At 41.7% G+C, this 27,452-nt stretch overlaps 2 protein-coding genes across 3 annotated transcripts; one reads left to right on the plus strand and one right to left on the minus strand.

Moving 5' to 3' along the window:
- The first annotated feature begins 416 nt into the window (after window positions 1-416).
- LOC311123928 (uncharacterized protein) lies at window positions 417-17,103 on the plus strand. Of its 2 annotated transcripts, XM_084198147.1 has the most exons (8): window positions 417-936; window positions 4,296-4,498; window positions 10,669-10,773; window positions 10,855-10,947; window positions 11,214-11,324; window positions 11,469-11,592; window positions 12,155-13,648; window positions 13,822-17,103. In XM_084198147.1, the coding sequence occupies exons 1-8, from the start codon at window positions 597-599 to the stop codon at window positions 15,708-15,710; spliced, it is 4,359 nt and encodes a 1,452-aa protein (XP_084054273.1). In that variant the 5' UTR covers window positions 417-596; the 3' UTR covers window positions 15,711-17,103. The 2 variants fall into 2 exon arrangements, with proteins under 2 accessions (XP_084054273.1, XP_084054274.1); XM_084198148.1 differs by lacking the exon at window positions 10,855-10,947 and having other exon boundaries at window positions 434-936.
- Window positions 17,104-22,315: 5,212 nt separating this feature from the next.
- LOC311123926 (vesicle-associated membrane protein 2-like) lies at window positions 22,316-26,479 on the minus strand (the record flags this gene model as incomplete). Its single annotated transcript, XM_084198146.1, has 4 exons — window positions 22,316-22,332; window positions 22,539-22,590; window positions 25,809-25,967; window positions 26,362-26,479. Coding segments are annotated over 4 exons (346 nt in total), but the record flags the coding sequence as incomplete, so codon positions are not given.
- Window positions 26,480-27,452: the final 973 nt, after the last annotated feature.

Genomic DNA, 27,452 nt, shown 5'->3' on the forward strand with positions numbered 1-27,452 from the left:
CCCGGAACATATTCCAGTCTGTGCTAGCAAAACTGTCCTCTAGCTTAGCATTTGCTTCATCGGACCACTTCCGTATTGAGCGCGTCACTGGTACTTCCTGTTTTGAGTTTTTGCTTGTAAACGTGAATCAGGAGGATAGAGTTATGGTTAGATTTGCCAAATGGAGGGCGAGGCAGAGCTTCGTATGCATCTCTGTATGTCGAGTAACGGTGATCTAGAGTTTATTTCGATTATGATCAAATTTAACTCAGTGTACAGACATTAATACCATCTTCTGGGCTGTTTTACTGATATATTTTAATCAAACGTACTTCGGCAAGTTCGTATTACTTTCTATTTCTAACATCTTCGGCAATATTCAGATTTGCAGCACGACACAAATAAGACCACCTGGAAATCGACTATGTTTCCTTGTAGATGACGTCATGACGTAACGTCTGGAAGTAGCCAGCCAAAGAGGGAGTAGTCCAACACTTTGTTTAGACGACCAAAGCTTTTGAATTTACCTAGCATCTGACACTAATATTAACATTGTACTATCTAACTTACTAGCTGCTGTAGGCTACTATCAAAAAACTAGATCAACGTTATCGACAATGTCATTGGCAGACGATGTCGGGTGGTCATGGTCCCCCGAAGAGACAAAGGCGCTGATCTCGGTATGGTCAGACAAACAGATTCTTCTGAAGATGGAGCAAACGTACAGAAACAAACATGTTTACAGCGAAATTTCGGAGCGGCTAAAAGACCTTGGTGTCAAACGGACGTGGAAGCAGTGCCAAAACAAGATTAAGGCATTGAAGTGGAGATACAGAGAAACACTGAGGAACCCAAGCAGTAGCCGACCGTGTCCATTCTTTAATGAACTGCACGATTTTCTCGCCGCCATGCCTGACATGCCTGAGTCCAAAGAAACTGACGACGAGGAAGATAATGGTAAGCAAATCAGGTTAAATGAATAGTTTTCAGTGTCAAACCATCATAATTGTTTTCTTAACTAAAGAGGAGTTGGACTATGGTTAGCCATCTATAAAAAAAAAAATGTGGAGCGATATTATTTTCTAGAATTCGCAACTCAATTCTGATATTTTTTCACCGTACAAATCATCAAGCTCTAAAAAATATATTGATGTGAAAAGATCTGATGTGATTGGTCGAAAGACCAATTAATGGAACAAAATATAAAAATTGGGCTGCCTGTGTAAACCCAGTCACACATATCAACATCATCATCTTCAAGGGTTTAAGGCTGCGTTTAGACAGGTAGCCCAATTGTATTTTATCCACTAATTGGTGTTTTGACCAATCACTTGAGATCTTTTTACATTTGATATTTTTAAGAGCTGATGTGATTTGGCTAAAATACCAATTAGTGGGAAAAAACATCCGTATTGGGCTGTCTGTAAATAATGTAACCTGTCCCCAGGCTTAATTGCTACCACATATAGGTTCGAAAGAGCAGCTGGTGAACAAGATTAGTTAGAATGGAAATTCGTCCTCTGCCTTTCCCAAAACCCCAGACACACACACGTTGAGGCACACCGCACCCCTGGATGGATTAAGTGCCTTGCTCAAGAACACAACAGCAGGGCCCAGTAAAAAAAGTAATAAAATCTGATTGGATTTAGAGCTGGCACAATTACTGTATAACCATATAACCGATGGTTATGGATGAAGACTGTCATGAAAATAAAATAACTGTCATTTTTTTCAAACAGCTAGCCAGCAGATTCCGAGCCTACCGTTGCGCTTGTTTACACTGAGCTGCACTGGAACGCAATCATGGTTAGATTAAGACACCGTGGAGCCGGCTCGAGATATGGGTTGGAAAACGTACCTCAATGCAGGGATGAGATGTGCCACTGTACTCCAAATTTTACCTATATCCAAACGGATATATCAAAGGTTTGAATACTGCTTGTTTTTACGGAAAAATGCCCTTTTCGTCCTCATGCTAGCTAGCAGGAGCCACTGCAGCCATTTTGGAATGGCAGTGTCAGCCAATCAGCTCCTTTGTCGATCAACATGACGTGCCATTCCATAATGGCTGCTGTGGCTACTGCTAGCTAGCATTAAGAGGAAAAGGTATGTTTTCCTGAAAAACTAGCAGTATTTCAATCCTCTCAATGTATCAGTTTGGATATAGGTAAAATTGTAAGTACAGTGGCACATCCCATCCCTGCATTGAGGTACATTTTCCAACCCATATCTCGCGCCGGCTCCGCAATGCCTTAATCTAACCATGATTGCGTTCGGAACCCAGTGCAGCAGTGTAAACAAGCGTAACGGTAGGGTCAGAATTTGCTGGCTAACAAACAGCTGACTGAATGACCACAATGCAGCAGCAGCACACAGGAATATAATAAATAGAACCTCTAACCCTGGCAATTTGACTTGTAAACTCATGGGTACACTCGCAATGGCTGCCTGGTATTGTGATGCAGTAATTTCAAGTTTTAGGGTGTGTTCATAACTGTATTCTGGAGTGCCAGAGTGCGCTCTGGGCATTCGTAAATGGTCCCGTGTGGCTCAGTTGGTAGAGCATGGCACTTGCAACGCCAGGGTTGTGGGTTCGATTCCCAAGGGGGACCAGTACGAACAAATATGAAAATGAATGCACTCACTACTGTAAGTCGCTCTGGATAAGAGCGTCTGCTAAATGACGTAAATGTAAATTCAGAGCGTTTCGCTGAAGCACCCAAGCTACCTGGCTAAAGTTGGCTAGCTTGCTAGCTACATCCAGACATAAGAGAGAACACCTCACTCTGACCATTTTACTCGCCCTAGCAGAGCTCGGTAGGCTGTTTTCATGGTATCTAGAGAATTGGTGACTGTAACTGTGCTGCTGGCAACAATTTAATAGTTTTTTTTTGCTGAAGTTTACTGACACCGGTCATATTTAACGGTTGTTGCACGTATGTAAATTCATCAGTTATTCTGCACTCTGGCACACTGAAATCGGAGTAGATGGCCAGAGTGAATTTACGAACACACCCTTAATATCACATGCACGAGTACAGTGAAAAATGCCTATACTTACCTCAACAATGCAGTAATCATAACAATGTACTACTAAAAAGAACAAGCTAGAACAAAAACACGATAAAGTAAGCATACAAGATACAGGGTCAGTTCCAGTACCATATTTACAATGTGAAGGGATACTGGATTGATAGAGGTAGATAGAGGGGTAAGGTGACTAGGCTAGGCATCAGGATATATGATAAACAGAGTAGCAGCAGTGTATATGATGAGAGTCAGTATAAATGTATGTGCATATTATGTGTGTGTGAGCAAACGATGGAGTAAGTGTTTGTATGTAGAATGTTAATTCAAATTATGTTAACTAATGTGGCTCATGCAATGGAATCTATTACATTTTTTGTAATGTCAGTTGAGTTGAATCAACAAACCACAGGACATATTTTAGCACATATTTTACTTCCTGCTTTGCTCCTATGGGTACACTTGTAATGGCCGCCAGTTCACCCATTATGCCAACATTTAATTGAATGGGGACGTCGATTCTATTAATTATATTTATATGGCAGCACATGCAGTCAGAGCCAAGGAGAGGAGGAAATATGGGTTTAAAAAAAATCTAGCGGTCATTTGGCTGTCCAATTACCGTCATCCAAAATTCCATGACAGTCACAGCCCTAATTGGATTAAATGTTAGAATTGGGTATTTCAAAACTGAAAAATAAGATTCTGATCCTCCGAATAGGGATTTGGTAATCCAGGCTGACCTTTAATCATGATTAAATGTTGTTTTTGTGTTTATTCAAAACTCAAAAGTAGTGATTAGGATTGTTTTGATGCAGAACATTTTGATAATCTTGATCCCACTGGAAGGGTGGATTCAGGATGGATTTAGAAAGTTGAAAGGCACTACAACTGTGATATTTCAATGTAACTAAGGTGGGGAGGTTTAAACTGTCTTACATCTGAAAACCAAAGCTTCATTATGTTAAATTGATTGCAGTATAGGTCAGTTGTTATATTGAGAAGTATCAAATAAATGCATGTAGGCTACTTACTTATAAGTGAAATGCAGGCTCTATTATTTGTATTCTTAGTTACCTTCATTCATGTAGTTTACTCATTTCTGTTTCATTATGACAGAAGTAGGAACATAACCTGTCCAGTAGATGACAAGCATTTAGGCTGCTGCCACCCACATTTAGCTACGCAGCAACAAAACCACTCCATGACGTGTAAAATCTGATCATCTGTACGCTGCAATCGCAATAAAGCTGGCCTGGAACGTCACCAAATGTTTTCTTTCCTACCAGGTCTTCCTCTTCCTCTGTCGTCTCTGCGTCTTTTGGTTCCTCCACTGCGGCTGGTGTCTGCAGCTCTGTGGCAAGTTGTTCAGCGGAGAGACATAATGGACTACGGGTTGGTGGAGGAGTTTGTCACCACTGTGTTGGAGATAATCCCTGATCTGATGAGTTACAGAGAGAAAGTACAACTCATCATGGGGCTGCGAGCACAGGTGAGAGCTAGAGGGGTATGACTGAAGTACAATGTTGGGTGACATTTGTGTGCATGCAGTGCTCCCTTGAGAAAGAGACCTTGGTCTCAATGGGACTCCTGGTTAAAAATACAAAAAATCTGGTAACACTTAACTATAAGGTTCCACTTGTAAAGGGGTTATAATTACATTATTAACATTTAATGATTTGTAAATGCATTATAAATCATGAATAAATGGTTATATCGCATTGGTCAAAATAGTGCAATAACTGGTCAGTGTTTGCCAAATAGTGAGCCAATATTTACATTCAGTTTTTAACCATTTATAAATGCACTTAATTTTTTAAAACATTATTAGTCATTTAGCAGACGCTCTTATCCAGAGCGATTTACAGTTAAGTGACTGCATACATTTTCATACTGGCCCCCCGTGGGAATCGAACCCACAACCCTGGCGTTGCAAACGCCATGCTCTACCAACTGAGCTACATCCCTGCCGGCCATTCCCTCCCCTACCCTGGACGACGCTGGCTAATTGTGCGCCGCCCCATGGGTCTCCCGGTCGCGGCCGGCTACGACAGAGTCTGGATTCGAACCAGGATCTCTAGTGGCACAGCTAGCACTGCGATGCAGTGCCTTACACCACCGCGCCACTCGGGAGAGACTTAACAAATGCGCATAAGATTAACCCTCATGTACCATCATGCAACCTTCTATTCAATAGTTGCACAGTAGAACAATTAGTTATTTGCGTTGGTGCTCTGTCCCACGAACAGAAGAGGTTGATTTTCATGTCTTGACCCACATTTGAAACCCTGGCCAAATTTACATCCAGGACATTATTCAATCATCGTTCCCAACATATTACCTCTTACCAGATGATATCAACACACTTACCACTTCTCTGTGATAGTCCAATTATGGTGAATGCTCTGGTGTGAAATGGGAACCGTAATACTTTTGTTTGGTGAAACAGTGGAGGTATCTTCTCAGAATGTTGAATGTTTTGATATTCATACCCACCATTAATTGACTGAACATGTTTAACAATACTGCCTATACAGTGAGGGAAAAAATTATTTGATCCCCTGCTGATTTTGTACGTTTGCCCACTGACAAAGAAATGATCAGTCTATAATTTTAATGGTAGGTTTACAGTGAGGGAAAAAATTATTTGATCCCCTGCTAATTTTGTACATTTGCCCAATGACAAAGACATGATCAGTCTATAATTTTAATGGTAGGTTTATTTGAACAGTGAGAGACAGAATAACAACAACAAAATCCAGAAAAACGCATGTCAAAAATGTTATAAATTGATTTGCATTTTAATGAGGGAAATAAGTATTTGACCCCAATATACACTGCTCAAAAAAATAAAGGGAACACTTAAACAACACAATGTAACTCCAAGTCAATCTCACTTCTGTGAAATCAAACTGTCCACTTAGGAAGCAACAATGATTGACAATAAATGTCACATGCTGTTGTGCAAATGGAATAGACAACAGGTGGAAATTATAGGCAATTAGCAAGACACCCCCAATAAAGAAGTGGTTCTGCAGGTGGTGACCACAGACCACTTCTCAGTTCCTATGCTTCCTGGCTGATGTTTTGGTCACTTTTGAATGCTGGCGGTGCTTTCACTCTAGTGGTAGCATGAGACGGAGTCTACAACCCACACAAGTGGCTCAGGTAGTGCAGCTCATCCAGGATGGCACATCAATGCGAGCTGTGGCAAGAAGGTTTGCTGTGTCTGTCAGCGTAGTGTCCAGAGCATGGAGGCGCTACCAGGAGACAGGCCAGTACATCAGGAGACGTGGAGGAGGCCGTAGGAGGGCAACAACCCAGCAGCAGGACCGCTACCTCCTACTTTGTGCAAGGAGGAGCAGGAGGAGCACTGCCAGAGCCCTGCAAAATGACCTCCAGCAGGCCATAAATGTGCATGTGTCTGCTCAAACGGACAGAAACAGACTCCATGAGGGTGGTATGAGGGCCCGACGTCTACAGGTGGGGGTTGTGCTTACAGCCCAACACCGTGCAGGACGTTTGGCATTTGCCAGAGAACACCAAGATTGGCAAATTCGCCACTGGCGCCCTGTGCTCTTCACAGATGAAAGCAGGTTCACACTGAGCACATGTGACAGACGTGACAGAGTCTGGAGACGCCGTGGAGAACGTTCTGCTGCCTGCAACATCCTCCAGCATGACCGGTTTGGCGGTGGGTCAGTCATGGTGTGGGGTGGCATTTCTTTGGGGGGCCGCACAGCCCTCCATGTGCTCGCCAGAGGTAGCCTGACTGCCATTCGGTACCGAGATGAGATCCTCAGACCCCTTGTGAGACCATATGCTGGTGCGGTTGGCCCTGGGTTCCTCCTAATGCAAGACAATGCTAGACCTCATGTGGCTGGAGTGTGTCAGCAGTTCCTGCAAGAGGAAGGCATTGATGCTATGGACTGGCCCGCCCGTTCCCCAGACCTGAATCCAATTGAGCACATCTGGGACATCATGTCTCGCTCCATCCACCAACGCCACGTTGCACCACAGACTGTCCAGGAGTTGGCGGATGCTTTAGTCCAGGTCTGGGAGGAGATCCCTCAGGAGACCATCCGCCACCTCATCAGGAGCATGCCCAGGCGTTGTAGGGAGGTCATACAGGCACGTGGAGGCCACACACACTACTGAGCCTCATTTTGACTTGTTTTAAGGACATTACATCAAAGTTGGATCAGCCTGTAGTGTGGTTTTCCACTTTAATTTTGAGGGTGACTCCAAATCCAGACCTCCATGGGTTGATACATTTGATTTCCATTGATAATTTTTATGTGATTTTGTTGTCAGCACATTCAACTATGTAAAGAAAAAAGTATTTAATAAGATTATTTCATTCATTCAGATCTAGGATGTGTTGTTTAAGTGTTCCCTTTATTTTTTTGAGCAGTGTGTATATATATCTATCAGTTGAAGCCGGAAGTTTACATACACTTAGGTTGGAGTCATTAAAACTAGTTTTTCAACCACTCCACAAATTTCTTGTTAACAAACTATAGTTTTGGCAAGTCGGTTAGGACATCTACTTTGTGCATGACAAGTAATTTTTCCAACAATTGTTTACTGACAGATTATTTCACTTATAATTCACTGTATCACAATTCCAGTGGGTCAGAAGTTTACATACACTAAGTTGACTGTGCCTTTTAAGCAGCTTGGAAAATTCCAGAAAATGATGTCATGGCTTTAGAAGCTTCTGATAGGCTAATTGACATAATTTGAGTCAATTGGAGGTGTACCTGTGGATGTATTTCAAACTCAGTGTGTCTTTGCTTGACATCATGGGAAAATCAAAAGAAATCAGTCAAGACCTCAAAAAATATTGTAGACCTCCACAAGTCTGGTTCATCCTCGGGAGCAATTGCCAAACGCCTGAAGGTACCACGTTCGCCTGTACAAACAATAGTACGCAAGTATGAACACCATGGGACTACGCAGCCGTCATACCGCTCAGGAAGGAGACGCATTCTGTCTCCTAGAGATGAACGTACTTTGGTGTGAGAAGTGCAAATCAATTCCAGAACAACAGCAAAGGACCTTGTGAAGATGCTGGAGAAAACAGGTACAAAATTATCTATATCCACAGTAAAACAAGTCTTATCTACATAACCTGAAAGGCCGCTCAGCAAGGAAGAAGCCACTGCTCCAAAACTGCCATAAAAAAGCCCAACTACGGTTTGCAACTGCACATGGGGACAAAGATAAGTACTTTTTGGAGAAATGTCCTCTGGTCTGATGAAACAAAAATAGAACTGTTTGGCCATAATGACCATCGTTATGTTTGGAGGAAAAAGGGGGTTACTTGCAAGCCGAAGAACACCATCCCATCCGTGAAGCACGGGCGTGGCAGCATCATGCTGTGGGGGTGCTTTGCTGCAGGAGGGACTGGTGCACTTCACAAAATAGATGGCATCATGAGGAAGGAAAATTATGTGGATATATTGAAGCAATATCTCAAGACATCAGTCAGGAAGTTAAAGCTTGGTCACAAATGGACAATGACCTCAAGCATACTTCCAAAGTTGTGGCAAAATGGCTTAAGGACAACAAAGTCAAGGTATTGGAGTGGCCATCACAAAGCCCTGACCTCAATCCTATAGAAAATGTGTGGGCAGAACTGAAAAGGCGTGTGCGAGCAAGGAGGCCTACAAACCTGACTCAGTTACACCAGTTCGGTCAGGAGGAATGGGCCAAAATTCACCCAACTTATTGTGGGAAGCTTGTGGAAGGCTACTTGAAACATTTGACCCAAGTTAAACAATTTAAAGGCAATGCTACCAAATACTAATTGACTGTATGTAAACTTCTGACCCACTGGGAATGTGATGAAAGAAAGAAAGAACTGAAATAAATATTTCTCTCTACTATTATTCTGACATTTCACATTCTTAAAATAAAGTGGTGATCCTAACTGACCTAAGACAGGGAATATTGACTAGGATTAAGTGTCAGGAATTGTGAAAAACAGAGTTTAAATGTATTTGGCTAAGGTGTATGTAAACTTCCGACTTCAACTGTGTGTGTGTGTGTGTGTGTGTGTGTGTGTGTGTATATATATATATATATATATATATATATATATATATATATATATATATATATATATATATATATATATATATATATATATATATATATATATATATATATATATATATATATATACACACACACACACACACAGTGGGGAAAAAAAGTATTTAGTCAGCCACCAATTGTGCAAGTTCTCCCACTTAAAAAGATGAGAGGCCTGTAATTTTCATCATAGGTACACGTCAACTATGACAGACAAATTTGAGGGAAAAAAATCCAGAAAATCACATTGTAGGATTTTTTATGAATTTATTTGCTAATTATGGTGGAAAATAAGTATTTGGTCACCTACAAACAAGCAAGATTTCTGGCTCTCACAGACCTGTAACTTCTTCTTTAAGAGGCTCCTCTGTCCTCCACTCGTTACCTGTATTAATGGCACCTGTTTGAACTTGTTATCAGTATAAAAGACACCTGTCCACAACCTCAAACAGTCACACTCCAAACTCCACTATGGCCAAGACCAAAGAGCTGTCAAAGGACACCAGAAACAAAATTGTAGACCTGCACCAGGCTGGGAAGACTGAATCTGCAATAGGTAATATAATATGCCATTTAGCAGACGCTTTTATCCAAAACGACTTACAGTCATGCGTGCATACATTTTTGTGTATGGGTGGTCCCGGGGATCGAACCCACTACCTTGGCGTTACAAGCGCCGTGCTCTACCAGCTGAGCTACAGAGGACCACGGTAAGCAGCTTGGTTTGAAGAAATCAACTGTGGGAGCAATTATTAGGAAATGGAAGACATACAAGACCACTGATAATCTCCCGCGATCTGGCGCTCCACGCAAGATCTCACCCCGTGGGGTCAAAATGATGACAAGAACGGTGAGCAAAAATCCCAGAACCACACGGGGGGACCTAGTGAATGACCTGCAGAGAGCTGGGACCAAAGTAACAAAGCCTACCATCAGTAACACACTACGCCGCCAGGGACTCAAATCCTGCAGTGCCAGACGTGTCCCCCTGCTTAAGCCAGTACATGTCCAGGCCCGTCTGAAGTTTGCTAGAGTGAAGTCAGAAAACGTTTGACCTGTGTCATTGCCAACAAAGGGTATATAACAAAGTATTGAGAAACTTTTGTTATTGACCAAATACTTATTTTCCAACATAATTTTCTAATAAATTCATTTAAAATCCTACAATGTGATTTTCTGGAGAAAAACATTCTCATTTTGTCTGTCATAGTTGACGTGTACCTATGATGAAAATTACAGGCCTCTCTCATCTTTTTAAGTGGGAGAACTTGCACAATTGGTGGCTGACTAAATACTTTTTCCCCCCACTGTACGTACATACATACATACGTACATACATACATACATACATACATACATACATACATACATACATACATACATACATACATACATACATACATACATACATACATACATACGTACATACGTACATACATACAGGCTTTGACTGTACTTTTATAGTATACTGTATAACACCTACTGTAACATTCATATACCGTACTCACTGCCAAATTGGTTTGCGTCTAAAATGTTTCAGTGTTACCTGTTTGTTGTTGACAGCTGGTTCTGGAGTTGTGTCGCTCTGATTGTTCAGCCGACCCAGAGACCATCCAGCCACACCTGAGCAGGATGAGGACCTGCGTCATCACTCATAGAGAAAAGGAGGTGAGTGCCACTCAGTGACTGATCAAGACTTGTAACTGCTGGCTAGGTTCATTTACTAACTGTTATGTATACTTGCTGTAGATAGATACAGAGGTGGAGGCATCAGAATCAAACTTCTTGGAACTCATCCAAACTATTCTAGATGACCCAATTGAGAGGGAACACTTCTTCCAGGTTGGTGTGAGAACAATAAATAAATAAAACAATTTAAAGTCAGAGGAAAACTGAACAGCAGTGTGTGCGCAATCTGTTCCACATCTTATTCCATTGAAATCCTCGTTACTGGCTTACTCTACTGCTAAACCTCAACTTGCATTAGCTAATATTGAGTTGACTTGTATAACTACTAATGATGTCAATAGGATGCCTCACACTCAATTAAGAATGCATTCATTTAATCTGTTATACACCGCTCAGATGCACTTGAATGTGTCTTCTAGGACATTTTTCCAGAAGAATTCGGACCCATGTATGACACAGCACTGCAGACTCTGATGTGGGAGTTCCTCTTCAGGCTGGAGAAGATCCTTCCAACACCAACATTTCAACAGGTAGGTGCAATTTGGGAAGAGCCAATAGTGGCAGCCTTGGCCGATTTCAGTTGATGTTGTTATATTGCTGAGTCTACCATACCTTACTGTTGTCATTTGGTCAATTTAATTTGTTGCACATTTTAAACCACCTCCCCTTCACAGACTGCATCATGGCTCAGACCTGCCCCCTCTGTGCTGAAGGAGTGTGCACAGTCTGTGACTCAACCTCAGCCTTTGAAGACTCTTCTCCAGCACAACAGATGCCATGACCATTCGTTCACTAATGGTAGGCTTTTTGTTGAAAATTTTCCAGCTCTGTTTTCATACAGTGGCAAATATAAGTTTTATTACATTTTAAATCAACTACCTGCAAGAGACTGAGGCCTGCTACACTGGGTGTGACATTTTGCAGAGACGCTCCCATTGTTTGAAAGGAAACTTGGGTGTAAGCAGCAAGGGCTCTGGGTGAATTTATGGTTTGTTTCTATTTTCAAGATATCGATTTGGTAAACATCTGAGGGATGGGGTTGGAAAAATGTAACCACTCTCATATTCATAGACGAAGCTATGGATACAAGGACTGACCATCCATACCAAAATTATAGTTTTAACCATGTTTTGAGGCTATAAAATGTTTGTTTGCAAGTATGTTTACAAAAGATGGAGTTAAACTTATATTTTCATTTTTGATTGGGTACGACAGTTGAACTCAGATCATGAGGCATTTATAAGTTATATTCTTCAAGAATCAATGAGTGTATATATAATTCAAATCCAAAAATGTATGTGGCAATCACAGGCAGACTAAATATTTGATTATTCTCTTTTTTTTTATTTTTATGTCTCAGCTCATTCATCTTGTGCCGATGATCGCATCCTCTCTTCACTGTCTCACACGCTCTCAGAGAGGATAGACATGGACATTGATGAAGCACACTCACATAGCCGGTCTTTATCCACATGTGCATCCAGAAATGAAAGGGACAATTTGATAGAGCAAGATAATGTAGAGAAGGAGCGGGGGATGAGTTGGGACACGGTTAGGAAGGCAGTGGAAATGAAGGATGGAAGGACAGAGGAATGGGGAGAGAACAACTATGAGGAGAGACTGCAACATGAGTTGGCTTATGATGTTTTAAAGGTAGAGATTGTAGATGGAGAAGACATGTCCTCAACATCATCGATGACAGCAGACGACGTCGGATGGACCTGCTGGACACCCGAGGAGACAAAGGCACTGATCTCTGTATGGTCAGATGAACAGATTCTTCAGAAGATGGAGCAAAGCTATAGAAAAAAACATGTCTACAGTGAAATTTCCGAGTGTTTAAAGGAGCTTGGTGTCAAAAAGACGACCAAGCAGTGCCACAACAAGATAAAGGCATTAAAGTGGCGATACAGAGAAACACTGAGGAACCCAAGTAGCCGACCGTGCCCGTTCTTTTCTAAACTGCACAAATTTCTTGCCGCGGTGCCTGATATGCCTGGGTCCAAGGAAACTGGCAAGGTTTCAGATGGAGAAATCATGTCTTTGGATCAGGAGAAAGGGTCTTCTGTGGATGTCGAGTTGGAGCCACAACATGAGAAAATGGTTTCCAGAAAAGTGAAAGACAAGACAATCCCCAGAGAGCAAACAAAAGAGAGAAAGGAAGATGAAGCATTTTGCAGCCCTCAAAGTGACAGCAAGATGAAAATTCCCCCAAAAAAACATTGTCGCAAACAGATGGTTGAAGACATGTCCTCAACAACATCGGCAGACAATGACACACGGACCTGGACCCTGGAGGGGACGAAAGCACTGATCTCTGTATGGTCAAACAAACAGGTTCTTCAGATGATGGAGCAAAGTTACAGAAAAAAACATGCATACAGTGAAGTTTCAGAGCGGCTAAAGAACCTTGGTATCAAAAGGACGTGGAAGCAGTGCCAATCAAAGATTAAGCACATGAAGCACAGCTACAGACAAGCACTGAGGAACCCAAGCAGTAGTGGCCGAGCAACCTGTCCATTATTTTCTGAACTGCACAAATTTCTTGCCAACATGCCTGATATGCCTGATTCCAAGGAAACTGGCAAGGTTTCAGATGGAGAAGTAATGTCTTCGGATCAGGATGAAGGGCCTTCTGTGGATGTCAAGTTGGAGCATCTACATGAGAAAATGGATTCTAGAAAAGTGAAACTCAAGACACTCCCCGGAGAGCAAACCGAAGAGAGAAAGGAGGATGAAAGTGACAGCAGAATGAATATCGGAAGAAAACAACAGGTGGTTGAAGATGTGTCTGATTTAGAACTTCAGCCTGTAGTGCTGCTGACCCAACTTGATGACAACGGTCTTATGACAGGTGGGTAAAACATTTTTTTTTAAACAATTTAGTTTTGACATGGAATAATTCATTCCAAGGTTTAGGTTAGTGGTGTGTGTAGAAAATGTATTCCATGGCTCAAGTTAGGGGTGAGAGTGACATCTGTATTATCTGTATCCTTTAACAATGGTACTTCTCTCTTTCAACACCAGATGGTGCTCCTCGTCTCGTTTCCCATACCACAGAGCAGTCTCTTAAACGAAGCAAACGTGCCAAAATATGCTCCTTATGTGGGAAGATTTTTGTTGAAGCAAAGGATTTGACAACACACATGAGAACTCACACTGAGCACAGCCCGCACCAGTGCACCAAGTGTGGGGAAGGCTTTGACCATCAGGACGACTTACAAAAACATCAGCAGAATGAGTGTGAGGAGATGATGAGCCAACAGGAGGTCAATGAACACCAGCATGGAAAGAAGGACAGGATCTCAGGACAGTCCAGTAATGCAAGTAGTGATCCCAAAACATGCCATCTATGCCATAAGACTTTTGAATTTCAATATATGTTGAGAAGGCATCTTATTATATTTCACAAAGGCAAAATACCTTTTAAGTGTCCTCTTTGTCTGAAGGGTTTTGCCTTCCTCTGTGATTTGAAGAAACACCGGAGTAACAAAAGAGGTTGTCCTAAAAGTGAAGCCTTCAAAAAAAGGAGGGAGTTAAGGTCAAAAAACCCTTCTGCTCGCATCATTCCAGGACTTTCCTTAAATACAAATAATTCCAAAACATGCCCTGTATGCCATGCAACTTTTTCACAAACGTCTAGTTTGAAAAGCCACTATCTTCACCATCACGCCCCAGAAAAAAGCCGCTTTAATTGTCCTAGTTGTTTGAAGGCTTTTGTATCCCACAGTCAAATGAAGAGACACCAGCAGAACAAAAGAGGTTGTCGGTTAGAGAGAGATTACAAAAATGGGAGTAAGCCAGCATGGTCACTGGCTCCAAGGGAAAATATAAATGAGATTCCTCAGCCTTCCAGTACAGCAACCCAGGAACCACCAACCTCTCAAGCTCCCACCACTACAGCACAGTCCTCTAATAAAAAGACTATTCCCAAAGCATGTCCACTATGCCATAAGTCTTTTAAATTTGAAGCTACAATGGTAAGGCACATTGCATCTCACCAAAAGGAAAGTCTCAACAAGTGCCCTGACATATTGAAGTGCACCTTTTGTGAAGAGATCTTTTCTCAGGGCATGGACCTGAAGAGCCACTACAGTCGTACTCATCAATTTACGGGACCGTTCCCCTGTCCTTCTTGTCTTAAGACTTTTGTTTCGTTAACTGAGCTGCGCTTACATCAGAGAAATGAGTCCACTCCTTACCAATGTTCTGTGTGCCAGAGATTATTCAGAACGCAGTATACCCTGACTATTCATGAGCGAATTCACACAGGGGAGAAACCATTCCTCTGCGCTGAGTGTGGAAAGGGTTTCCGGAGTGAAAAGCTACTGCAATCACACTCAAAGAGTCATGTTGAGGGAAAACCCCACGCTTGCTCCACTTGTGGGAAAAGGTTCCAGAGAAAAGAGCTATTGAAACAACACATGTTACATCACACAGATGCTGCTTTCATCTGCCCAGACTGTGGGAAGAAGTTCTTTCAGTTGGTGTGGTTAAGAAGGCATATGTTAATGCACACTGGCGAGAGACCGTTCCTCTGTGACCTCTGTGGGAAGGGTTTCAAATCTACAGCTGAATTGAGGATACACACTCGGACACACACGGGAGAACGGCCATTCAAGTGCCCAGAATGTGGCAAAGGTTGTAGGCAGAAGAGTGAGCTGCAGGAGCATCTGCGGAGGCACACAGGGGAGCGGCCGTATCCATGCACAGTGTGTGATAAACGCTTTTATGTCAGCAAAGACAGAAAACGACATATGCTCATCCATACTGGAGAGAAGCCGTTCAAATGTCAAACATGTGGCATGGCTTTCAACCGTAGAGCACTTTTGAGGGTACATCAAAAAAACAAGTCGTGTTTATATAGCCACACAAGTACCCTACATTACACTCCCCTACATTACACATCATTGTAATGTTGGGGATTTGTGTGCCGTGATTAGTGTTAATTACTTAGAAAAGTAGTCTATTACTTGTTACATTTAAGAGAACTAATATCGGCAAGTTACAATATTGTGTCGCATGTAAAGTAATATATTACATATTACTCGTTATGAGATTTTTTTTACGCTGTCCATTCAGCACCATGGAGCTCCGGCCTAAAGGTTTACCTGTATCAGATGAGCAAAGCCACACCGAGGTGCTATCCTAGGTGCTGAATCCTTCATTCACAATTACAATTGATAGCCTAATATTGTCAATTTAATCTGGTCTTTAGGCTGCATCTATTATTATATGTGTGAAATTATTTTCAATATAGTTTAGGTGTAGTTTCGATTGGCCGTTAGTCAACTGTGAGTGTGTTTTGTATTTGTATTTATTAGAGATCCCCATTAGCTGCTGCCAAGGCAGCAGCTACTCTTCCTGGGGTCCAAACACATTAAAGCACTTACATATAAAGCAAAATATAAAACAGTACATCATACGACATTATTACACCACTACCTATCTACAATACAAAATGTTTAATACCACCATATCACAATGTGTGCGTATGCATGTGTCTATACCCTTGTGTGTGTCTCTTCACAGTGTTAAATAGACTTATTTAGGAAAAGTCAAGGACGGAGGGGGTATGACTTTATTACAATGTATTTTGTGTAGGGTTTATATGACATTCACGTTCAGCAGTTTAATGCGCAGGTTATTTTAATTTTGAAGTCATCATTGTTATGACTTGATAGCCTGTATTTAGTGGCTTTAATGTATATTTTGTTTCCTAAATCTGCCTAAATGTTTATGGACTATAGGCCTAGGCCTATTCCTTTGTGTATCAAGATATACTTTTGTTTTGATCAAACATTGCATTTATCAGACATTTTTATTGTTTGTATGGAAATTTCGTAAGAACACTTGGAAATATTGTTTAGGCATATGCATCTTTGTTTATTATCATAATGCCTATAGATTTCTCCTTTCACGCGTTTCTGGATCTTTGGCTACCAGCTTTGTGCCTTTGTGCATGACCTCCAGATGCTATGTCAGGTTTGATGTGGTGTTTCTGGATGAAGAGATCAATGCTTGCTGCCTGTGCAGAGTTTGCATTTGACTAAAACGTTCTCTTCGATTAACTCAAAATAATGGGAGTATTTCCACAAGGAAAAGGAAAAGCATGGTAACAACACAGCTGCCATCTTTCTTTGATTTTCGGCTTTACGATATCCTAGGAAACGAGTTAGCCTAGCTACAGAATTAATTCCGTTAGGCTTAAAAAATATACACTACCGTTCAAAAGTTTGGGGTCACCTAGAAATGTCCTTGTTTTTGAAAGAAAAGCATTTTGTTTGTCCATTAAAATAACACCAAATTGATCAGAAATACAGTGTAGACATTGTTAATGTTGTAAGTGGCTATTGTAGCTGGAAACGGCTGATTTTTAATGGAATATCTACATAGGTGTACAGAGGCCCATTATCAGCAACCATCAGTCCTGTGTTCCAATGGCACATTGTGTTTGCTAATCCAAGTTTATCATTTTAAAAGGCTAATTGATCATTAGAAAACCCTTTTGCAATTGTTAGCACAGTTGAAAACTGTTGTGCTGATTAAAGAAGCAGTAAAACTGGCCTTGAGACTAGTTGAGTATCTGGAGCGTCAGCAATTGTGGGTTCGATTACAGGCTCAAAATGGCAAGAAACAAAGAACTTACTTCTGAAACTCGTCAGTCTATTCTTGTTCTGAGAAATGAAGGCTATTCCATGTGAGAAATTGCCAAGAAACTGAAGATCTCGTACAACGCTGTGTACTACTCCCTTCACAGAACAGCGCAAACTGGCTCTAACCAGAATAGAAAGAGGAGTTGGAGGCCCCGGTGCACAACTGAGCAAGAGGACAAATACATTAGAGTGTCTAGTTTGAGAAACAGGCGCCTCACAGGTCCTCAACTGGCAGCTTCATTAAATAGTACCCGCAAAACACCAGTCTCAACGTCAACAGTGAAGAGGCAACTCCGGGATGCTGACCTTCTAGCAGAGTTGCAATGAAAAAGCCATATCTCAGACTGCCCATCTCAATCTTTTCTTTTTATTGGCCAGACTGAGAAATTGCTTTTTCTTCGCAACTCTGCCTAGAAGGTCAGCATCCTGGAGTCACTTCTTCACTGTTGACGTTGAGACTGATGTTTTGTGGGTACTATTTCATGAAGCTGCCTGTGAGGGGGTAGTGTATATACACAGAGAATACCAAACATTAGGAACACCTTCCTAATATTGAGTTGCACCCCCCCTTTTACCCTCAGAACTTTAATTCATTGGGGCATGGACTACAAGATGTCGAAAGCATTGCACAGGTGTGCTGGCCCATGTTGACTCCAATATTTATCACAGTTGTGTCTAGTTGGCTGGATGTCCTTTGGGTGGTGAATGCACACGGGAAACTGTTGAGGGTGAAAAACCCAGCAGCGTTGCAGTTCTTGACACAAACCGGTGCACCTGGCACCTACTATCATACCCCGTTCAAAGGCACTTAAATATTTTGTCTTGCCCAATCACCCTCTGAATGGCACAGATACACAATCCATGTCTCAATTGTCTCCCGGCTTAAAAATCCTTCTTTAACCTGTCTCCTCCCCTTCATCTACGCTGATTGAAGTGGATTTATCAAGTGACATCAATAATGGGATCATAGTGTTCACCTGGTCAGACTATTTCATGGAAAGAGCAGGTGTTCTTAATGTTTTGTACACTCTGTATATAACACGCTGAGAGATTATGAAAGTAACGGACTCGTTACTTGAAAAAGTAACTAATATTACAATTTTTGAAGACTAACTCGTTACTTTACTCTGTTACTCATAAAAGTAATATATTACTGTAACGCATTACCCCCAACACCGGCCTTGATGAGCATTAGCTTGATGTTTTTATAGCATTAATGTCTTTAAGGTATTATTATTATTATTCCATGAGAAGTCACTGTGCCAGGTGTTGAAAGGGTTTCCTGACTGGGACAGAACTGGGCCTGCACCTTTAAGCCACCCTCTGTAAGATGTACATACCATCAAATAATAATATAATGCTATGAAAAATCGTAGGTATATTGTACAAATAAAATACAAAATGTGTGACTGGCATCACAGTTTATTTTATGTTGGTTTTGGAATAAGGGGGATTAGAAATTATGCAAACAATTAAATTGATGGAATTGGAATACTAGAATGGGCATGAATTTTATGATGGTCCAAAGGTCAGCCATGTTGGTCAGGGAGTTGGTCAACCATGGTTTGCCTGTGCTATGATAATATATTGTGTAAAACAATGAATGTGAAGAATGTATCTGCACTGTTAGCCAGCCAGTTTTAGAGGGATGATTCCATTAATTTATTTAACTGCCAATATGCCAACATTCCATTCAAACTATTCAGTCAATCCACAGCCATACACTGGCTCAAATCAGTTGATGATATTGTATCATATACAAGCACTCTCAGCTTTCCAAGAAAACAAAATCAGACATTTATGGTCTGTTTTCATATATTTTAGAGGCTATTTATACAGAAAGTGTATAAAACCTGTATAAACTGTATTTATAATTATGATATTTTAGGTTAACTATAATTCCATTACACAATTTCTGATACATCACATGCCTTACTTTTATTTTCCTGCATAAGTAAAAGCAGGAAATGCATCACCTATGCCTCTACTGCCGTTAATTCCAGTTAGACTGGTTTGGATTTCTCCCTGACCAAGATGACTTCCATTTTGGCCCCATTATGGAACTTTGAGGGATTATGACAGCTCCTCTAGCAATATAATATGATCTCTATGGATAGAATCCACAATCTATCTGCAATATTAAAGATGATCTGCTTATTTGTGGATTTTGATGTGTGCTTGGGGTTACTCTTGCTTGTCTTGCTGGAAGAACCACTTGTTGCCAAGTTTCAGCCTCCTAGAAGAGGCAACCAGGTTTAGGGGTAAAATTACCTGTTATTGGTTGAAGTTAATGATGCCGTTGAAGTTTTTATCAAAAACGACGGATTTCACCACACACAAAAAAGCTTGCAGTTACACAGGACAAACATTGGTACGTGGTATGCATGAAATAATTGACTTTTTTTTTTTTTACAAGTATCGACTAGTCGATGTAGTGGCGGTACAATCTTGTGGGCGCATCATGCTAGAACCCTGTATAAAACATCTAAAGTAAGTGACGCCTGGCTTGCTAGCAGAAACAATGTTGCAAACGATTACAGCGTGGCTACACTACCTACTGGTAGAATATAGTCAGTTTATGATTCTGTAACCTTTTTCGTCCGATTCCGAACGTGAAGACGATTGTCTAGACACAAAAAGCCCTTTCCCAAACTGTAAGCATGATGCATGGGCATGGTGTAGTGTTCTCCCAGGGAGGGGCCTTCGCCCGCCATTCAGATAGATCAGTCCTGGGAGAGATTCTTTGGTGCCACCTAGTGGCATAATGGTGAATGCCTATGAGGCAAAGTTGGCTAGGCGATAAAAAGCTTTGCAATTGATTTAGGCAGGCTACCAAATTTGACACTGCTGCGCCACCTATTTCTCTCTGGAGTTGTGCCTTTGCTCTCCATAATAGACCCAACCGGTCACCAGGTTCTTCTAGAAGAATAAACACATCTTGAAAAAATAAATACATATTGTCTTTATTAGAATAAGCAAAAGCATATGGTAAGCAAATAAACATTATTTTGTATAATTTAATCACACAATTTAGCAGCTATTACTAAAAATATTCCATCAAGATAGACACAATAACCCTACTATTTATGTCAATTACCGGGCTACTCATTAAAATATTAGCAACAAATATTTTATTTGATATATGGCAATCAGTTTGTTTGTGTGTCTATTATGTATCTGTTTAAATGTATTTGCCTTACTGCAGTAAGACAAGGGTGCCCACAAGGTCTATTTAAAGTGTTATTTAAATCAAATCAAATAAAAAATCCTGTTGTGCATTTGTTTTCGTGTGTAGCCTACTGCCCATTACGAAACTAAAATGGTGCCACAAAGTGTGAATCTAGAGGCACACTTTGTTCGGCCATGCATAAAGTCCACTAAAGTAAACTGGGTGAACTATATTATTTCCCTCTGTTTTACATTTACCTACATGTGGGAGTGTTTAGTCATAAACCTACATGTGGGAGTGTTTAGTTTTCGCTTTGCATTAAGTACAGTGTAGTCAAAAAGTGGAACTCAATCATTTCTCATTTCCTTTTTACAGTGAGATTAGATTGGGGGGAGGTATACAGGTCTTAATGGAGAGAAAAATACAACTATAATACCAAACTCTACCTTTATGGTAGAGTGAACAGATGGCAGAGCCACTCCTCAGTAAAAGGCACATGACAGCCCCCTAAAGACTCTCAGAACATGAAACAAGATTCTCTGGTCTGATGAAACCAAGATTGAACTCTTTGGCCTGAATGCCAAGCGTCACGTCTGGAGGAAACCTGGCACCATCCCTACAGTGAAGCATGGTGGTGGCAGCATCATGCTGTGGGGATGTTTTTCAGCGGCAAGGACTGGGAGACTAGTCAGGAGAGGCAAAGATGAACGGAGCAAAGTACAGAGAGATCCTTGATGAAAACCTGCTCCAGAGCGTTCAGGACCTCAGACTGGGGAGAAGGTTCACCTTCCAACAGGACAACGACCCTAAGCACACAGCCAAGACAATGCAGGAGTGGCATCGGGACAAGTCTCTGAATGTCCTTGAGTGGCCCAGACAGAGCCAGGACTTGAACCCGATCGAATATCTCTGGAGACATGAAAATAGCTGTGCAGCAACGCTCCCCATCCAACCTGACAGAGCTTGAGAGGATCTGCAGAGAAGAATGGGAGAAACCCCACAAATACAGGTGTGCCAAGCTTGTAGCGTCATACCCAAGAAGACTCGAGGCTGTAATCGCTGCCAAAGGTGCTTCAACAAAGTACTGAGTAAATGGTCTGAATACTTATGTTAATGTGATATTTCAGCAAAAAATTATAAAAACCTGTTTTTGCTTTGTCATTATGGGGTATTGTGTAGATTGATGAGGGGGGAAAAAACAATTTAATCAATTTTAGAATAAGGCTGTAACGTAACAAAATGTGGAAAAAGTCAAGGGGTCTGAATACACTTACAAATGGGGGGTGCATAGAGGCAAAAAAGAGAGTTGGAGAGAGCGCCAACAATAGAATAGATACTTTATTGTCCATTTTACAACAGAAGTCGATCAATTTGCTGTCACAATACCAAACCTTACACCCACCCACAATGTCCGGAGCAGCACAGCGTCAGCCACAAAGCAGCGCCGCCAGAGCAATTGTAGGAGTTAAGTACCTCGCTCAAGGACACAACGGCAGAGAACGACCATGAGGAAAGAAGAGGGAGAGGCACTGCGCCAACGTCTACACGTGCATGGTGGTTATGGATGGAAGGCATCGGTAAGAAGAGAGGGATGAAGGAGAGGAGGAGGAAAGGGAAGGCAGGATTCACACTCGTGGATTTGGCTTCATTCTGGTATCTGGTCTTGCGCTTGTTGTCCGTCCCAGAAGAGACCAGCTCAGTAATAGAAATACACTGCAAGGGAGAAGATGAGAAAGATCAAGTAGGTATCAGAGTAAACGGTTGTTTCCTACTTTGGACATCAGACTACTACAGGCTACAGCGATACAAAAATACATGTGCATGTGTTTCACAAAACGTTCTTTTTTTCTTCATGTTTTGTGTGAGAATCGAGTGAAGCGGACTTTCTAAGTGAAAATGTCGATATATATGGTACTTACAGAAGACAACGCCAACACATATGACTCCTATGATAGCCATTATGATCATCATCTGAAAAGACAATATAAAACCTTCAAATATATAAAACCACTTCTATATTATCTCGAACACTTTTCAATATTAAACACATTTAATAGCACATTATTGTTTATTATTTTTAATCTGGAGAGAGCTGAATCTAAAATCCATTCAATTTTACTCTCATCGTGATAGCTGTAACCTTGCTCTTTACATATATACTGAACAAAAATATAAACGCAACGTGAAGTGTTGGCCCCATGTTTAATGAGCTGAAATAAAAGATCCCAGAAATGTTCCATAGGCACAAAAACCCTGTTAGTGAGCATTTCTCCTTTGCCAAGATCATCCATCCAACTGACAGGTGTGGCATATCAAGAAGCTGATTAAACAGCATCAGCATTACACAGGTGCACCTTGTGCTGGGGACAATAAAAGGCCACTAAAATGTGTAGTTTTGTCACACAACACAATGTCACAGATGTCTCAAGTTTTGAGGGAGCTGATTGCAGGAATGTCCACCAGAGCTGTTGCCAGAGAATTTTATGTTCATTTCTCTACCATAAGCTGCCTCCAATGTCGTTTTATAGAATTTGGCAGTACGTCCAACCGGCCTTATAACCGCAGATCATGTGTAACCACGCCAGCCAAGGACCGCCACATCCGGCTTCTTCACCCGCGGGATCGTCTGAGACCAGCCACCCGGACAGCTGATGAAACTGTGGGTTTGCACAACCAAAGAATTTCTGCACAAACTGTCAGAAACCATCTCAAAGAAGCTCATCTGCATACTCATTGTCCTCACCAGGGTCTTGACCTGACTGCAGTTTGGTGTCGTAACCGAGTTTAGTGGGCAAATGCTCACCTTCGATGGCCACTGGCACGCTGGAGAAGTGTGCTCTTCACAGATGAATCCCAGTTTCAACTGTACCGATGGCAGCGTGTATGGAGTTGTGTGGGCGAGCCGTTTACTGATGTCAACGCTGTGAACAGAGTGCCCCATGGTGGCAGTGGGGTTATGGTATGGGCAGGAATAAGCTACGGACAACGAACACAATTGTATTTTATCGACGAGATCCTGAGGCCCATTGTCGTGCCTTTCATCCGCCGCCATCAACTCATGTTTCAGCATGATAATGCACAGCCCCATGTCGCAAGGATCTGCACACAGTTCCTGGAAGCTGAAAATGTCCCAGTTCTTCCATGGTCTGCATACTCATCAGACATCATTGAGCATGTTTGGGATGCTCTGGATCGACGTGTACGACAGCGTGTTCCAGTTCCCGCCAATATCCAGCAACTTTACACAGCCATTCCACAGGCCACAATCAACAGCCTGATCAACTCTATGCAAAGGAAATGTGTCACGCTGCATGAGGCAAATGGTGGTCACACCAGATACTGACTGGTTTTCTGATCTACACCCCTACCTTTTTTAAGGTATCTGTGACCAACAGATGCATATCTGTATTCCCAGTCATGTGAAACCATAGATTAGATTATTTCAATTGACTGATTTCCTTATATGAACTGTAACTCAGTAAAATCTTTGAAATTGTTGCATGTTCGTTTATATTTCTGTTCAGTGTATATTGCTTGCTGTTGCTTCTCTCTCTCTCTCCCATCGTTATTAACAATGTACAGTAGATCAGAAACCGATCATAAACAGATCAAACTGTTGTGCGTCACATAGGCCAGGATTCAATCCAAGGCGTGCGTGTTATACAGCAGCGCACTGGAAAGCCGACAATGCACCTTTTTTAAAGGCAATTTCCCCAATATGTCGTTTCAAGCGTAAATTACCTTCAAAAGTCTGATCTATAACGCCCTTTGGATTGAATCCCGGCCATAGTATAAACAAATAGCACTAATGTGATATTGCTGCGGTACGTCACGTGGATTATGCGCCAAGAGTGCGTAAACATGACTATGATACTACTACAAGCCAATGACCTAACCAGGCACACCTGTGTGATGTGGTTTTTCCTGTATGGCAAATAATTATTCCATTTCAGAGAGAGAGGTTAGCCGTGATGAATATAATATTAGAGCCGGCTCTGTAGAGCATAAGAGAGGGGGGGGGGGGGGAGGACAAATCAACTATGGGGGCTGGATGACTGAGATTAGGAGAGAAACAAGGAGAGAGAGAGAGAGAGAGATGGAGAGAGTGAGGAAGGGAGGGTTAAGAGGGAGAGAAAGTGCATGACAGGAAGAGAGGAATAGAGGAAGCATTAGAGTGAGAGGGAGAGAGGGATGATCTGTAGGAGTTACATCAGGAGTCGAGCCACAGCTGGGTTTTTAATCCTGCATCACACAGTAATCCAGATTGGGATTTATAACCCCTCCCCCTTCTCAATGGACACACATGATTGGACAGGCAACGGAACAGCCATCTGTGCTCAAAAGCAGAGAAGGGAGAGGGGGAGGGGGTTGGTTGAGGGTTTATAAATTCATGCTGTGAGAACTGGATTGAAGGATAGAAGGATCTACATTTTTTACAAGGGTTCTATTCAATCCATATCGCGGAAGTTCAGTGTTACAGCGTGATTGAAGTGTAAAGGCGATGTTCCTGCGTTAGTGGCTGCATTCACAATAAAAAACGTTGCATATGTCGGCTCAATCGGAAATTACCTTTACATTTCTATTGCGCAATCTGTAACACTTCAGCGATCCAGATTGAATAGAGCCCTAAGTGAGGTCACAGGAGAACGGAGCAAACAAAGGGCTAAGATGGTAGGTGGAAGTACGAAGAGTCACAGACTGGCAGGATTTGCACTTTTGGGAATGTTGTGTTGGTTCCAGGTAAACTCAATCAAGCATAGCTAAAGTGAAGGATTTCAAATACTATATGAACCCAGGTCTGATATGTTGGAGAGAGTTCTTCCTCTCTGTACAGGGACATCATTTGTATAAAATGTCTGAGCACTGTGGAAATACCCCAACACCTTGTCATGATATACAGCTAGTGTGTGACTGCCATGGGATGGTAGCCTGCACTATGGAAGCCTAAAACAGCAAACTAAGTTTATAATTAAAAAGAGTGACCTATGTGAAGGTTGTTTTTCAAATGACTCCTGCTTGTGTGAAGAGTTGCCTGAGAACTGAAGACTTGCGTTAGCCCCCTGAGCTAATGCCTAGGCTTTTACTCAGAGGGCTAACACAGACCTGTGGCATGTAGGAGAACTGGGTTTGAACCCAGTCGGTCACATACACATGCGCAAGCACACACACACACACACACACACACAAACCTTGAGGTTTTTCCACCAGTATTTGTTCTTCAGCTTGGCAGCGCTGCTCTCAAACTGTGAGGCCCCGGCCTGCAGAGCGTCAGCCCTGTCGTCCAGCTCCGACAGTCTCTGATCCCTCTCCAACACCTTGTCCACGTTCACACGCATGATGTCTACTACCTGTAGGGGACAGGAGTGGAATGGAGAGGACAGTCAGCATTGTATTCTTGTTCATGAAGAAACCTACAGGTAACTGCCAAAATAAAGGAAACATTTAACATTTTAGTCATTTAGCAGACGCTCTTATCCAGAGCGACTTACAGTTAGTGAGTGCATACATTTTCATACTGGAAACACCAACATAAAATGTCTTAATAGGGCGTTGGGCCACCACGAGCCAGAACAGATTCAGTACACCTTGGCATAGATTCTACAAGTGTCTGGAACTCTATTGGAGGGATGCGACACCATTTTCCCAAGATAAATTCCATCATTTGGTGTTTTGTTGATGGAAAACACTGTCTCAGATGCTGCTCCAGAATCTTCCATAAGTGTTCAATTCTCTGAGTCTTACCTCGTCCACCTGTGCCTGCGTCTGCTGTAGTCGTCGGTTACTGGTGAGGTTGGGGGCTGGGGCCGGGGGCTCCCCTTCTCCCTCAGGGGCTCCCGGGGTTCCTGCATCTGTGGTCGACCTGTGTAGAGAGAGGCATTAACTTACTAACAACAACAACTGCCAAAACCCCACCAAAACTGGCAAGGAAAATGAATGATAAATGTATTTTCTGTTTTTTGCTTTGTAAATGTATTATTTGTGTATCTGTTTGAAATGTTACTGCATTGTCAGGAGCTAGTAACATAAGCATTTCCCTGCACCTGCATTTACTTTGATTTGATTTGATTTGAGCTTGCTAAGCCATACAGTATAGTAAGTAGGCTATACTAGCATTGGCGTCTAAGTGAAGAATAACTTAACTGCTGAAGCAGGCCTCTTCAAACACTAAGGATTAATAAGCACACAGACTGAATGAATACGAAATATATCGGCTATGGTAGAAAATGACACATGTGATGTTTAAACTACAAAAGCATATCGTAGAAGCCTGTTCTCTCATCATGTCTGAGCCACATCCTGACCAAACAACCACTCTGGTTTGATTTGGTACAGAGCCTGTATTAGACAGGCTTGATTTCCACTGGCAAAATGGAGAGAGATTAGTGGGAAAAAGCCATGGAGGCTGCTCTTAACAAAGATGGATGCATTTTGCTCCAGATAAACAAGCCAGGCAAGGTGCTGTTCGCTAATGACTGAGTAGATAACAAAAAAAAACTATAAAAATATATATTTTTAAATACTACAACAGATAACTTCATAAAAGCCAATATGAAGATGAGCACAATGATGAATATTGACTGAGTCATTGTGAATAAGTAATTATACTATTGATATGGTGAGACTGAGAGATATAGCCTAATATTAATTTGTAATAGGCCTACTTTCTGTGATATATTTTACGTTTGGGTAGACTATTCGAATACTAAAATGAATATTTAAAAGCAACTAACTATTTCAACATATTTTTAGTTTAGCAGGAAAACAATCCATAGTTGCAATTAGTTGACATCGCTAAAACAATACACTTGCTCTAACATCATTAAATAAGTATT

The sequence above is a fragment of the Coregonus lavaretus genome (genome assembly GCF_964263955.1).
Source record: "Coregonus lavaretus genome assembly, contig: HAP1_SCAFFOLD_6942, whole genome shotgun sequence".
Lineage (NCBI taxonomy): Eukaryota > Metazoa > Chordata > Actinopteri > Salmoniformes > Salmonidae > Coregonus > Coregonus lavaretus.